This window comes from Zootoca vivipara, chromosome 2, assembly GCF_963506605.1.
Source record: "Zootoca vivipara chromosome 2, rZooViv1.1, whole genome shotgun sequence".
NCBI classification, from domain to species: domain Eukaryota; kingdom Metazoa; phylum Chordata; class Lepidosauria; order Squamata; family Lacertidae; genus Zootoca; species Zootoca vivipara.
In genome coordinates this window covers 119948748-119964717 of record NC_083277.1, presented here as the reverse complement: position 1 = coordinate 119964717, position 15970 = coordinate 119948748, and the positions used below count along the sequence as shown (strand labels likewise).

At 40.4% G+C, this 15970-nt stretch overlaps 1 protein-coding gene across 1 annotated transcript; it reads right to left on the bottom strand.

Annotated features, from left to right (window-relative positions):
• Positions 1–999: 999 nt before the first annotated feature.
• Positions 1000–4855, bottom strand: SPMIP11 (sperm microtubule inner protein 11). Its single transcript, XM_035101168.2, has 4 exons — positions 4633–4855; positions 3700–3837; positions 2172–2316; positions 1000–1164 (listed from the first exon to the last, which is right to left on the bottom strand). Exons 1-4 carry the CDS (start codon positions 4715–4717, stop codon positions 1116–1118), a joined length of 417 nt encoding a protein of 138 aa, XP_034957059.1. The 5' UTR covers positions 4718–4855; the 3' UTR covers positions 1000–1115.
• Between the last annotated feature and the right edge of the window lie 11115 nt (positions 4856–15970).

Genomic DNA, 15970 nt, shown 5'->3' with positions numbered 1-15970 from the left:
CTTGGCAGCAAATTCCGCTGTCGAACAGCTCTTACTGTCAGGAAGTTCTTCCTCATAGAATCATAGAGTTGGACAAGTAAGTAAAACCTGTAGTAAAACCTGAAGGCTTAGTCCCTTGCTTGAGCACAGAAAGATGGATTGGTTTGGTGGTTGTGTGCAAGCATATGTAAAGCCTGCTTTTAAGTTTCCTAGAGGGAAGTGGATTGGGAAGCAGGAAATTTACAAAAAACAGAGTTGTTCCATTTCTCTGTTAAGGTGGTGGTTTGAGAGTACAGCACTAGTCTGCCTGCAGGCCCTGCCTTTATCAATTTGGGTTCTTCTAGCATTGATCTTCCTTCCCTTTCTTGAAGCACTGCTATAGTGACAGGTCAACATTATTGTAATGGAAAATGCAAGGGGTCTGCATGTGGGAAAATGGGGTGGAGATAATTTATTTTGAAGTTCAATAATGCTGCCCATAAGCATTTTTTCTGCTTTAGAACATCAGGCATGGGCAAACTCAACCCTCCAGATGTTTTGGGACTACAATTCCCATCATCCCTGACCACTGGTCCTGTTAGCTAGGGATGATGGGAGTTGCAGTCCCAAAACATCTGGAGGGCCGAGTTTGCCCATGCCTGTATGACATGTCATCCATTTGTCCCTGGATGAAACATGTATTGGTCAAACATAGACATAACACATGCTCAGGTGCACACATTTGCCAGCATCTACTTAAATCACAGCGAGCCTTGTTATTGAAATGTCAGGAACAATCCTTATTCCTGTAATAATTCTTAAAAGAAGAAGCAGGAAGTGCATAGATGTGGTACAAGATAAAAGGCCATAGACCAGCCTTCACCAGCTGTGGACTTCGCAGATGTTCTGGACCGCGACTCACATCATCCTTGACCATTGAATATATTAACTCACAGGTATCTCACTTGTAATTTATATCCACCCACTTTCTTTTCCCATTCTTTTGCGGGCAAAGAAACCCCCAAACAGATGGTTGTACTGATTTCCTATTTATTTGTAGAACAAGTGTGCTAGGTCTTAAACATGGGAGCCGGTTCTTGCCAATGAGCTGTCATTGAGACAGTGGTGCTGCCATGCGCCTCAGTTCCAAGCGGTTCTCAAAACATGCTGAAGAGGCGGTCGCTCGCTATCATGCTGTCAACAAATCTACAATAAACAAATAAAACATTTTTCATTGCTGTTCCATTGTCTCATAGGGGTACTGTTTCAGCTGCCAGGACCTTATCTATTGTAAAATTTATATCCCTACCCTTCCTCCCAAATTGACAAAGCTATAAAAACAAACATCTTGAAAGCCATTTCGAAATAGGTGCAGACCTCAACTTTAAAAGGCTTGTTGAAAGAGGAAGGTCTTCAAAGCACACACAGAGGAATCCCAGGAAATGTCCTTTGTTAAGGGTTCTGGAAACTGTAACTCTGTGGGGAGCAAACAGCACCCAGTTCCTTGGGGAGAAAGGTTCAGGGAGGACCTTTTTCCAGCCAGGGGCCACATTGCCTTATGGGGGGGCCGGTGGGCAGAGTGAATGGGTAACAGGCAAAGCTGGCACAGCAACACATATGACTCTTAACCTTTGTACAGTAGCCTATATTCCAGCCACACACCCACAGCCCTCCCTCTATCTGCCCTCCAGGCAAGCAAGAGCATGGATCTCTTATAGACATGGATCCAGTTAAAGCAGCCTCCCAGCATCTTCTCTCTACAGGGAGGAGGTGCAAGCTGTTGTGTCATGGCATTCAGAATTACACCCCACCCCACCCCTAAACACACACACACAAAACCCCTCCACAAACAGCAGTCAATGAAATGGTGCTGGGGAAACTCCCAACTGCAATGGCATTGTCTTTTGCGAGTAAAAGGAGATGTTGGGCGGCTGCTTTTGGAAGGCGGCAGCAATCCTACAACTCTCTTGGTGCATATCCAGACCATGCATTTAAAGCACGTGACTTTCTCCAAAGAACCCTGGGAACTGTAGTTTGTTAAGGTGCTGAGCATTACAGTTCTGCCGATTCTTTGGGTGAAGCTATGTGCTTAAATGTAATTTGTATTGGGTGGATTTGGCCATGATGTCTGCTGTACCAACAACAATTAAATGACGAGAGTTAGATCCTCCATCCCTGTCTAGGTAAAGTGGTGCTTCCCATTGTAGGCTCACTTGGTCATAGAGCTCCGTAGCTGGGGATGCCTTTGCACCCTTATCCAAGGGATGGCATCTTCTGGCTTGACTGACCGATTCTTCGGCAGCCACCAGCCAATCTCTTGTGCACAGGTCATTGGTTCCCTGTACTCTTCATTTGGGTCTAGAAAAAGAGACAAAGAGCTTGGGCTGTTAGATAGGAGAAACCAAAAGCTGTCTGGAGGTGTGGAAGAGAAGGATCTTGGCTTTGGGCTGGCCATCAACACTTGCTAAAAATCCACTGACTTGAGCAGGAGCTTGAGCAACAATGGAGGCTTGAGAAGAAAGCTAATAATCTGTGGGTTTAAATTACCGCTGTACATTTTGAGTTCAGAAGCTCAACGGTCATGTCCCCATACATGCATCAGCCCTAAACAAAGATGGGATCTGCTACTTTTGACCTATGGCCCCTTCCCTTCTAGAATCATCATATTTCCTCCTTGTCTTTTCCTCCCTTCCCCAGAGAACCAATAACTACTGTGTCCTTAATGCTCCTGAATCTGCTTGGTGTCCTGGTTTCAGCAATGCAGGTCTAGATGTTGTTGGACTTCAGATTACATCCTCAACTATTGGGCTTGCTGGCTAGGGATGAATGGAGTTATAAGTCCAACAACACCTGGAGGGCCACAACCCTAGGTCAGCACAAAATGTGCTCACAGAGAAGCAGGCAAGAGAAGCTGGAAACCAAGCTCCAATGACAGCTGACACAGGCACTTAGGAGACAAGTGGCTTCCCAAGATGTTGTGAGCCTTTTAGGAGGCAGTGGGAGGTGACTGGTTCCTCATTATCAGTTGCCTAGAGCTGCCTGCTGTCCAGGAGGAGGAAAGAAATCAGAGAAAAAAGATCAAAACCCCAGGTACACAAGAAAAATTGCTTTTGATAATTAATCCCAACACATTTCAAATTACTGTTCTTCCTCGAGCATTCTTGAACATCACATTTCCACCTGGTTGTATACACAGTACAGTATTGCAAATTGGTTTGCATGTTCACTAAAATTTCTTAACAACAAACTTCCTTTTTATGTGGCCAAAGGTTTCCTCCCTGTCTTTCCCTGCTGTCTGGAAGGGCCAGCTGTCATGCTGGTGCAGTGAGTATGAAGGTTGGTGCACCTGCCTGGAGCCCAATATCGTAAGAATAAGCAGAGCTCTGCTGCATCAGACCAAAGGGCCAGCTAGACCAGGATCCAGTCCTCAGACTGGCCAACCAGATATGTACAGGAAATCCTGCAAGGACATGACATCAGCGTCCTCTTCAAAGAACCCAGGGGCCTTCAATCCTCCTCCTTCCTCCAAACCTGCCTCCAGAACGCTCTTAGATTTAGCATTGTGTATGCATTGTGTATGCACACACACCGCTTCTGCTAACCCAGAGGTCATTGCTCCTAGTCCTGGTCCCAGTGCTCTGACTCGTTGAGTATGGATGTCCCTCTACAGAATCCTAAAGGCTCCTTGTGCTTTTGCTGAAACCACAATTTAAACCCTGCCTCTGGTAATTATGTACCTACATTTTTTGAGCTTCATCTGTCTGATAGCCTCTTGATATTTCCTGCAGCTTCCCCTGTGTACTGTACCATCATACCCACTTGGTCCTATGGGTGGCAGCTTTGGGTAGAAATGTTCCAGTTTAGGGGTTGGTGTTCCCACTGAAGATGGACAGAAGAAGAAAGAAAACTAATGCAATTCTGAAATATAGCAAAATGGAAATCAATTGGAACAAGAGGATTAGAGGAATAGAGTTCCCAAAATTATTTGGGTGAAGCAATGACTGTTTAAAGTGGCATGGTGCTGCTTGAAATGTGTTGAGCAATTGGGCCTCAGTCAAGCTGTAAAGAAGTAATGAAATTAGGGACAAATTGTTGGAGACAGGATAATTTCATGTCCAGGGAATTAAGTCCAATCAAGATCCCAGGTGTACCACTTCAGATTGCAGCTGGCAGACAACATGGTTGAAAACTCTCTCACTAATATGCACACAGTGTCTAGGCATATAGCACACTGAGGGAGAAAGGCTTAAACGCTTCTCCCTGATGTGGACCAGTGCATGATTCCCTCCTTTGAAAGACTGTGGGATGGCTATCAACCCTTCAATTTCAGAAGGGGATTGATTAGACAAAACCAGGAACCTCCTGTACAGTAGGGTTGATGTGTGTGAACAGCACACAAAGAACATATCTATGCAACTGCTCTGTATCAGTTTTCTACCATCTTCAATCATGGTTTCCCTGCAAGAATCCTGGCAATAGTAATTTAGTAACAGTGGTGGGAATTCCATTACAGATCCACAGCCTTCCTCAGAGCACTGCAGTTCCCAGGGTTCTGAGATGAGGGAATGACAGTTAAGACTGTTGTGTGTCGGGACCCGTACAGAGCAATCCCCACTGGTGAATCCCAGGAAGAGATTTGTTTTCCAGTGAAGTGTTCTTGGATAGTTTCCTTACCTGGCACTTCATACTTGAGTAATTCTAGTTTTCTGTCCCGAAAGGGGTCTTGATATCCCATAAAAGTTAATCCAAAGAAAGACATTTCCTGCACCTAATTTGCTGTAGGTTCAACTGACTCCACAATTTCCCAACTGCAGCCTTCTGCCTTCAGCCTTCTAAAGCATGTTTGCTATGTTGCCATGGAGATGCACAGCTCGGCCCTGTCTCAGGGGAGTTTCTGAAGCAATGAAATCTTGAGTGTGTGAAAGGGCAATTGTGATACCTTGAGAAAAATGTACTGAGGTTTGGATTGAGGAGGTATCTAGAAAGGAAAAGGGGAGAAGTGACCCTTCACCTTGCGTTTTTTTTTCCAGCTTTATGACTTCATTAACTTGTATTTATTTGCATGTGATTGCCAGTGGTGAAATAAGTATTTAACCAGATGGCTGTATTTTCTCCTCTAGGGAGATCTGGCACTCACAGCAGCTTTTAGCATTGTCTCTAGTAGATGTGAGCCAAACAGCCTTCTTGAAATGCCAGCCACGAAGAGTGGTTCACTGAGTAGAGTGTTCTGAGTAAAGATACATAAGTGTGTGCTGTGTTGGTAGGTAGCCGTGTTGGTCTGACGTAGTCGAAACAAAAAAAAAATTCCTTCCAGTAGCACCTTAGAGACCAACTAAGTTTGTCATAGGTATGAGCTTTCGTGTGCATGCACACTTCTTCAGATACTGTGTGCTGTGTGTCAGCCTTGTTTCTGACTCTAATAGGCAAATATTTGGCACCTCCAAAACTCAGGCATGATCGTCCCACTGAGGTGTTTCTTATCTCATCTTATACTATTTTAGGCAGAAGGTGAAGAAGCTACCTTTTTTGCTAAGCTTTTGTACTGAAGAGGTATAGTCTGTCTGAAGTTAGTTTTATAATCTACTCTCAGCTATTTTATTTTAGTTTGTTGTGTTTATTATTTCCAGTTGAACCAACATTTTATTGGTGCAATACATTGTCACAACAACGCTCTCCTGACCTGCACTGCAATTCTAACAAGTAAAACATTCAGACAGCAGAACAATTAAAAATAAGTTTATATACAGATTTTTTTTCATTCAATTTATGTATCTTTCTGCATAAAACACACTGAAGCAATTTAACAATAAAAAACATCAACAACAAAAGCATATTTAAAAGCAATTTCCAATCTAGTACAGTCTGGAATAAAAGAATTACCCACTTAAAGGTAAAGAATCCCTGGACGGTTAAGTCCAGTCAAAGGCGACTAAGGGGTTGCGGCGCTCATCTCACTTTCAGGCCGAGGGAGGTGGCATTTGTCCACAGACAGCTTTCTGGGTCATGTGGCCAGCATGACTAAACTGCTTCTGGCTCAATGGAACACCATAATGGAAACCAGAGCGCACAGAAACAACCGTTTAGCTTCCCGCCCACAGCGGTATCTACTTGCACTGGCATACTTTTGAACTGCTAAGTTGACAGGAGCTGGGACAGAGCAACGGGAGCTCACCCCATCGCAGGGATTCAAACCGCCAACATTCTGATTGGCAAACCCAAGAGGTTCAGTGGCTTAGACTACAGCACCACGCTATCCACTTAAATGACTTGTTGGAAAAGAAAAGCCTATTAAAGATACAGAATACAGACAGCACCTGTTATTTAACACAAGTTCCAAATAGCAGATGTCTCCACACTAAATTCTGACATTGTGTAGACCAAACCTCCCAACTGGGCAACGATGTGCTGGATGCCCTCTCCTACAGCATGCAGTGACTAGTTTGGTGTGTATGAGAGAGGAGATTAAGTTTAGCTGTCCTAGTCCCAAACTGTACAGAGCTTTATTCACCAGCACTAGCACCTTGGATTTATTTATTTATTTTGAAATTAATTTTATAAAAGGAACAAAAGCAATCAATTCACATTAATAATCCACCCATACAAAATAGTTCACCAACACATACAAAAGCACAAAAACAAACAACAACAGCAAAAATACAAAAAAGACAAAAGGAAAAGGAAAAAAAATATTACTCTTAACTTTTTCATTACATTATGGACTTCCTCAGATCTCCCCTCATTGGGTCCCTATTAAAATTAGCCTTTAAGCAGTTTTCACATTATTTTAAACCTCTTATTACAATTCTCTCTATACCTTTCAATTCAATATCAATCTATAAACCCACAATTTATATTATTAACATTCAAACAATTTATATCTCTAAAAAAATTTCCAATATCTAATCTTGCTATTATTTCTCCCCTTAGCTTATAATTTTTACCAACAATGATTCACAATTTATAATATTACAACTTCTCTCATAATACCTTTAAACAAACTAAAAACAATTTCATCCCCCCTCTTCTGGATCTAGGTTTCCCAGGTAGCTCAGCAAATTCCGTAATTCATTCCAGTATTGGACCTTTCCAATCAATCCATCCTAACATCAAGCATTTAAATGTTTTAACCCACTCCTACCCTTTCCTGAAATCTGACTTTTTAAAGACAGCTTTGCTGTTTCTTCCCTTTTCCACCTGTTCCCCAACGTCCTCCATCTACCCTCCACTTTCCCAAAGTGTACATTGTCTTCCCTCTCTCACTAGGAGAGCAACACTATCCTCTAGTTCTCCCTCGATGAGCCCTTGGTCCACTTCTAAATAAATAAATAGACTTCCTGTTTTACCACGGGACGCGCAACACGCTCTTGCCGAGAGCTCCGCAGCCTCGGTAATATTTAACTAGGTAAAAGGGGGAGACAGCGGCAATCCGCTCCCCAAAGTAAGGTTGGGGAGGTGATCCCCAACTGAAGGAGCCAGTTGTGCCTAAAAGGAGCTCTTGGCATCCCTCGCCAGAAGGCTGAGGAGAGGGGGAGACCTGGGCATGGAGGCGCAGAGATCAACTTCTCTAGTACAAAGCCTGCAAGAGCGACGCGACCAGGACGGCAAAATTTCTTTTTTCTCTTCTTACCTTGCACCGGAGCGTGGGATTGATAAGGAACTGTAAGGAGGATTCCCTCCCCCCAATGGACTGAGTTTAAAACAAAGACGGTGTTTAAGGCAAAAATTGAAGGCACCAAGGAGGGGGTGAGAGGGAGACGAAGGAACGCGAGGGGAAAGCAGTGCCAAATATCCAAGGAACGCTGCCGGATTAAAATTGAATTAAGACAAAGATTTTAAATTTTAAGAAGTTTACTAATGAAGTCTTCCATATGTTGAGATAAAATAAATGCATGCAACTGAACTGCGCCTGAAAAGAAAGGGTCAGGAGAGAGATAACTGCTTGAGAGTTGAGCGATTGGAAGGATAAAAGGGAAGACAACGTCTGAGAAAGTGTGGGATTCTGACAGGCTACAGTGTGAGTGGAGAGAGAGACTGAACAGCAAGAGGGATTGCATATTAAGATGGCGGATGCCTCACTGAAAAGATGATTGAGCAAAAAAGCTGAGAGAAGAAGCCGGAAGTAGGGGGAGATTAAAGACAAGGAGAAGTGATTTAAGAGAGAGCTTAAGACCGATTGTGACTTGAAATAGTGACACCAGAGGAAGAATTTAAAAAGACAGCTCATTTTAAGTGGACTGAGATATAGACGCCATCTCGTGGACAAGGAAGGTAATTACAGCAGAAAATAATAATAAGAAAAATGTCACCAAAATTAGCAGGAGCAGGAGCAGGAAGTCTACAACAAAGAAGGAGTTCCACAATGGAGTCAGAAATGGACTTGAAAGAACTTATATTAAGTCTAAAAGGAGATATAGGAAATGTGAAAAAAGACTTGACAGAGATCAAAAAGGAAATGAGTGACAGAATGAAATTTTTGGAAGAGAAAGTAGACAAAATGGAGGAAAAAGTGGACAAAGGTGAAAAGGAAAGGACTGAAATAAAAGTGAGCTGAGAGAAGTGGAAGAAAGAAGTAAAGCAACTGAAACAGAGATACAAGAGATGAAAAATAAAATCTTGGCACTAGAAAATAACATCAAAAAAGCAAAGAAAGAAAGAAGGTAGAAAGGAAATGGAAAAAATGAGAAAGGAATTAGAGGAACATAGAGCACTACAGGAGGCTGCCCTGGATGCACTTGTGAGAAAGAAAACATTGAGGTTCCGAAATATACCTGAAAAAGATGGTGAAGACATTGAGAAATTAATTGTGGAAGAGGTAGCAAAATGGCTGGAGGTGGAAATGGAGGGAATCGAAGAAAGAGTGGAGAAGGTTTTTAGAGTGAACTCAAAGAAGGCGAAAGCGAACAACTGGCCGGGAGACTGCCTAGTTACCTTCACTGCTGGATGGCTGGTGGAAAAGATTTTGCAAAAAAAAAAAAAGGAAAAAAGAAACTGAAAATAGGAGTTGAGATAGTGATACTGAAGGAAATTCCACCAAGATTGATCCAGAAGTGACAAAAATATCAATTTCTAACCAAACCATTAAAAAGAAAGAAAATTATATTCCGATTGGAGTATCCTGAAGGATTGTCCTTCTTTTATAAAGGGAAACGGAGGAAATTCGAGTCGGTAGGAGAGGTGGACCTGTTCTGGAGAAAATACTGGCAGGAGTTAGGTGGTGAAAGAGTGAGACCAGTGGAAGAACAACTAGACAGCAGCTTGGAGGAAGAGAATGAAGCCAGTGCCAAAGAAAAAGAAAAAAAGGAAGAGGAGGAAGAGGAAGAGGAAGGGTTGATACAAGAGACTTAAGATAACAAGTGAACTTTATAAAGGGAATTACAATGGGGCACAAAGGAAATAGTGTAATACACTTCTAATTATAATAGGTATGGAAAGCTCCCCTGAAATAAGAGCTTCTTTTGTTATGTTTATTCTCATCTAGTATTTCTTAAAAAGAGTGATTATCTTTTACAAACGGGAAAGTATATTTTTCTTTGCTAAATAAAATGATAATTGAGAATTAAATAAAATGAAATTAAAAACAATATCATGGAATGTGAATGGTTTAAATATTTAAAAAAGAGAAATAAATTGGGACATGTGTTTAAAAAAATCAAATTGGGATATAATTTGTCTTCAAGACACGCATATCAATAAAAAAAATGAGAAACTGGGAAAAGAGTTTGTGGCGGCAGGAGATGAGGAGTGGTAGTTTATATTAAAGGAAAATGGGAACCAAAATTAATTTGGAAAGATAAAGATGGGAGAATAATAATGGTGGAGATAAAAGTTGAAGGAAAAAGATGGTTAATAGTAGGAATATATGCACCCAATGGGAGTAAAGTCAATTTTTTTCAAGAATTGGAGGGGAAATTAATAGAACATATGGAGAAAAATATAATAATAATGGGGGACTTTAATGGAGTCCTTAAGCCAGAATTGAATAAATCAGTAAATAAAGGGGAAAAGAAAGAAATTAAACTCCCCAAAAGCTTTAGCACTATGGTTGAAAATTTAGATTTGGTGGATGCATGGCGCTATAAGTACCCAATTAAAAAAGAATTTACTTATTATTATTCTTTGCACCAGACAGCAAGTAGAATTGATGGAATTTGGATCTCCAAGGAAATAACAACAAGAATTGGGAGAGTAGAAATACTCTGCAAGACTTTAACTGACCACAACCCAGTAACACTATGTTTAGAGGAAACAGAACAAGAAATGAGCAGGAGATGGAGGATGAATGTTTTCCTATTAAATAATGAAAGCGTCTTACAGGGAGCGTGGGAGTGAATGAAGGAGTATTTTGAGCTAAATTGTAATGGGGAGGTAGAATTGAAAACAATATGGGATGCAGGAAAAGTGGTGGTGAGGGGTTATTTCGTCCAGCAAAACAAGATCGATAGGAAATTAAAAGAAGATAAGAAAATAAAATTAATGGAAGAAATAAAAAGGAAGGAGAAATTATTATATAAAACGAAGAAAAAAGAAATTGAACAAGAGTTAAAAATTTTAAGGTTAGAGTATGAAAACTTAATAGATAAAGAAATGGAAAGACAAATACAATTTTGGAAGTATAAGCATTTTGAGTGGGCCAACAAAACAGGGAAGCTACTTGTGTGGCAATTAAAAAAAAAGAAATAGTGAAAGGTTAATGAATAGATTAAAAATAAGGGGGAAGATGATTGAAAAGCCCAAAGAAATAAGGAAAGCCTTTGAAAATTTCTATGCAGATTTGTATCCAAAAGAAAATGAAAGTGAAAAGGAAATAGGGGAATATATAAGTAATGCGAAATTATCAAAAATTATGAAAGAGAAGATGGAAAAAATGAACGAAAGCATAACTGAATTAGAAATTAGAGGGGTGATACAAAAGATGAAAATTGGGAAATCTCCAGGGCCTGATGGCATACCGACAGAATATTATAAAAAATTAGAGGACATATTAATGTCACCTTTGAAAAAGGTAATGAATGAGATCTTGGAGAGAGGCATTACACCGGACTCCTGGAGAGAAGCAATTATAACCTTATTACCCAAGCAAAATAGTGATTTCCCCAGCAAATTATAGGCCTATTTCCCTATTAAACAGTGATTATAAAATATATGCAGGAGTTTTGGCCAACAGGGTAAATCTAGTATTAAAAGAAATCATACATGAAAATCAGGCCGGCTTTATTAAAGGAAGGCAAATTAAGGATAACATAAGAAATATAGTCAATATCATCGAATTTGTAGAGAATAATAGAGGGAGACAAGTGGCAATACTAACAATAGATGCCGAAAAGGCCTTTGACAACGTGTCGTGGGTCTTTTTAAGGAAAGTACTAGAGGAATTAGGATTTGGAGAAAATATGAGTAGGGCAACAGGGGTAATATATATGAAGATCAAAAGGCAAGAATTGTAGTAAATGGAATAACATCTGAAGAGATTAAAATTTATAAGGGCACGAGACAAGGATGTCCGCTGCCCCCCTGCTATTTATTGTAGTGTTAGAAGTGGTATTGAAGAAGATAAGAGAAGAAAAAGAAATAGAAGGGATTAAAATAGGAAGTAAAAGATATAAGGTAAGAGCGTTTGCAGACAACATGATAATCACTACAGAAAAGCCATTAAAAAGCATCCCCAAAGTGCTGGAAAAGATTAATGAATTTGGAAAATTAGCAGGGTTTAAAATAAATTTCAAAAAGGGTAGTATTTTAACAAAAAATATAGAAGAAATGGAACGGAAAAAATAACAAGAGGTAACCGGTATTGAAATTAGGAAAAAAATAAAGTATTTAGGAATTTATATGACAGCAAAGAATATAAATTTAATTCAAGAAAATTATGAAAAAACGTGGAAAGAGATCAAGAAAAAAATGGAAATGTGGACCAAATTAAAAATTTCGCTGTTAGGTAGAATTTCTATTATTAAAATGAGCGTCCTACCAAAGTTGGTGTTTTATTTCAAAATTTACCAATTCTGGGAGGTTCTAAGTGTTTTGATAATTGGAAAAAAGATATTAGTAAATTTATTTGGGATGGGGAAAAACCAAGGATTAAATATAAAGTATTAATTGATAAAAAGGAGAGAGGAGGACTTATGATGACCTGACTCCTCTCCTCTCAAGGAGGGTTGGAGATGATTCGATCCAGAGGACAGGAGGAGGAGAGACTCCCCTTACTCCAAACACTGACCCACCCATGTCTTTGGAACAAAACAGCAAAAGAGCTTATTGCCAGCAGATTCCAGACATGCACCCTTACCAAGAAATTTGCATGATGTCTGCAGAAACTATGGTCTTAGTTCTCCAAAGACTGAATGAAATTCTCACAAAAATAGTTAATATAGAGGAGAAATTGGATATCTGCCCTCCCTTTACAAAGCCCAGGCATAGCTATGTTAACGATTTGCCAATACAAGTCACGGACCAAATAAGGTCCTGCCAAGTTCTCCAAAAGAACCAGATTATGCTTGAGATTCATCGCAATGTGTACAGGTGGACAAATCGCAGGTCAATTACAACATCCTTATCCCAGCTTTTGAACTGCCATTATAAAAAAGTAGACCTGGAAAACTTCCACTTCTTGCCCAACACAAGAAATGCCACACGTTTACTTATGACCTTTAGTAAACCGGCATTCCCATCCCGACTTATGGAGATGAAAAACATCTTATGGCGGTCTTACTCTCTCCACCCGGTAAGGGTTTTCAAAGATGAAGATGAAACATCGGCTCTAGATCCATTTCAGTCCGGCTTTCGCCCTGGTCATGGGACCGAGACAGTTCTGGTCGCCTTAACAGATGATCTCCGTAGACAGCTGGATCGAGGTGGGTCGGGACTGCTGATTCTTTTAGACCTGTCAGCAGCCTTCGATATGGTCGATCATGAACTTTTAGACCACCGCCTTGCCGACGTGGGGATTCAGGGCACAGTCCAACAATGGCTGCGTTCCTTCATCTCAGGTCGGGGACAGAGAGTGGCGCTAGGGAGGGAGTTGTCGCCGCGGCACCCCTTGGTGTGTGGAGTCCCGCAAGGCGCAATCCTTTCCCCAATGCTTTTTAATATCTTTATGCGCCCCCTTGCCCAGATTGTCCGGAGTTTTGGGCTGGGTTGTCATCAATATGCTGATGACACCCAGATCTATCTGTTGATGGACGGCTGCCCTGCCTCAGCCCCGGACACACTCACCAGGTGCTTGGAAGCTGTGGCTGGATGGCTACGTGGGAGCCGACTGAAGTTAAATCCTTCGAAGACAGAGGTCCTCTGGCTAGGTCGGGGCGACATGGGGTTGGGGGGCCAACTCCCATCTTTTGCAGGGGCTCAATTGGTACCAGCGCCTTCTGTCAAGAGTTTGGGTGTAACCTTTGACGCCTCCCTTTCCATGGAGGCGCAGGTTGCATCCACAGCAAAGGTGGCATTTTTCCATCTCCGCCGCATCAAGCAGTTGGTCCCTTACCTCTCTCGCCCCGATCTGGCCACAGTGATCCATGCGACGATCACCTCCAGGCTTGACTATTGTAACTCGCTCTACGCAGGGTTGCCCTTAAAGCTGACCCAGAAACTCCAGCGGGTGCAGAATGCCGCGGCGAGGCTCCTTACAGGGTCCCGGCCGCGGGATCACATTCATCCAGTGCTTTACCAGCTGCACTGGCTCCCGGTGGAGTACAGGATCAGGTTTAAGGTGCTGGTTTTGACCTTTAAAGCCCTATGCGACTTGGGACCCTCGTACCTACGGGACTGCCTCTCCTGGTATGCCCCGCGGAGGACCTTAAGGTCCACAAATAATAATATTCTGGAGATCCCGAGTCATAAGATGGCTAGATTGGCCTCTACTAGAGCCAGGGCCTTTTCAGTACTGGCCCCAACCTGGTGGAACGCTCTTTCCCATGAGACCAGGGCCCTGCGGGATTTGTCATCTTTCCGCAGGGCCTGCAAGACAGAGCTGTTCCGCCTGGCCTTTGGGTTAGACTCAGCCTGACCCCTGTGTTTTTCTCCCTCATGGCTTGGATTTATGGCATACTTGAAATGAGGCTGCACTTTAAATTTTAATACTGTATTTTAATCTGTACTTTAATTAATTGTTTCTATGTTTTATTGTGGTTCTGTTGGTGTCAGCCACTTATGGCCTACTTGAAATGAGGCTGCACTTTAAATTTTAATACTGTATTTTAATCTGTATTTTAATTAATTGTTTTTATGTTTTATTGTGGTTCTGTTGGTGTCAGCCGCCCTGAGCCCGGTTTTTGACTGAGGAGGGCGGGGTATAAATAAAAATTTATTATTATTATTTATTATTAGTTTACCGTATCTTAATTTATATCATGACGCGGCTTCCCTATTTTGGTTAAAAGAATGGATTGAGTTAAAAAACAATGAAATATTGGATTTGGAAGGTGCTGGCTTGGGGTTTGGGTGGAATTGGTATTTGCTAAGAGAGAAGATGGAAATGTATAATATCTTTTGGAATAATATCATAAGGAAATCAATTTATAGAACGTGGAAAAAATATAGAGGTGTATTAGAGCCGAAAACACAATGGTGGATATCACCTAAAGAAGTAATATCTGTCAAAAAATAAATATGGAGAGCAATTGGCCGACATATAATGAAATATTAGAAGAAGTAGATGGGATCCTGAAATTAAAGGAGTATAATGAAATCAGAAGATACTGTAACGTTTGGCTACAGTATTTCCAAATTAATGAAAGATTTAAAAAAAGATAATATAATTGGGTTTGAAAAAGAAATGTCAAAATTTGGGGAAGTAATATTGGAAGGGAAAAATAAATTTGTAAAAAACCTATATGATTTGATTTTGGAGTGGGAGACCAAAGATGAATTAACAAAAGATGTCATGGTTAAATGGACACAGGATTTGGGCAAAACAATCATGTGTGAGAGTTGGGAGAAATTATGGTTAAGGGATATTAAATTGGTTACAAGTTATGATTTAAAAGAAAACATCTATAAAATGCAATTTAGGTGGTATCTAACCCCGGTGCGATTGGCCAAGGGAAATAATATCTGCCAAGGGAAATAATATCTGCTGGAGGTGCAAAGAAGAAATTGGAACATTTATGCATATTTGGTGGTGGTGTAAAAAAATAAGGAATTTTTGGGATGAAGTCTATAAAGAGTTTTAAAAGATAGTTAAATTTTCATTTAAAAAAGAACCAGAGAATTTTCTCCTGAGCTTGTTGAGTGAAGAAATGAAGGCGAAATACAGGTGTGTGTTAATATATGCCGCTATAGCCGCCAGAATCCTAATCACTTGGAAAAGTGATAAAATTCCGAATTTAGAAGATTGGCAGATGAAATTAGCGGGATATAAAAATTTGGCTATAAAAATGGGATTTCAAAAGGATTGGGTAAGGAAAAAGTGGGGAAAGATTGGGAATCTTTTGAATCATATTTAAAAATTAAGGTAGGATAAGCGAATCTTGTGGCAGATGTATGAAAGGCAAGGAAATTAAAGAAAAAGAGCAAATTAGAATTAAGTATGCATCAGACGAAAGAAACATAATCAACATATAGGAAAGACTGGACGTCAATAGGGGGAGGGGGAGGGGGAGGGAAATTTAGTTTTAAATGAATAAATGGTTAAAGGGAGTCAGAATAGAGTCAGAAGAGATCAGTCGGTAAGGGTATGAATGAATGTTTGAATGAAGGTATGATTTTGTTTATTATTTGTTTCCTTTATGAATCTATTTGTGATTATTATTATTTGTGTTATAATATGATTTACAGTTAATATGAGTTATTTATTATTTAAAACATGTTATTTATGATTTTGTATGATATTTTTCTATTTCATTATTTCTCATTTTTTCTGCTTTTTGTAAGTTATTATTTCTATATTATTTTGTATGTTTTGTATGTTTATAGTTTCAGTATGTTTGTGAATGTATTTTTAATTTAAATCTAAATAAAGTTTTGTTTTTTTTAAAGGTCCACTTTAAATCCTGCTCCACATCTCCCACTTGTGGAG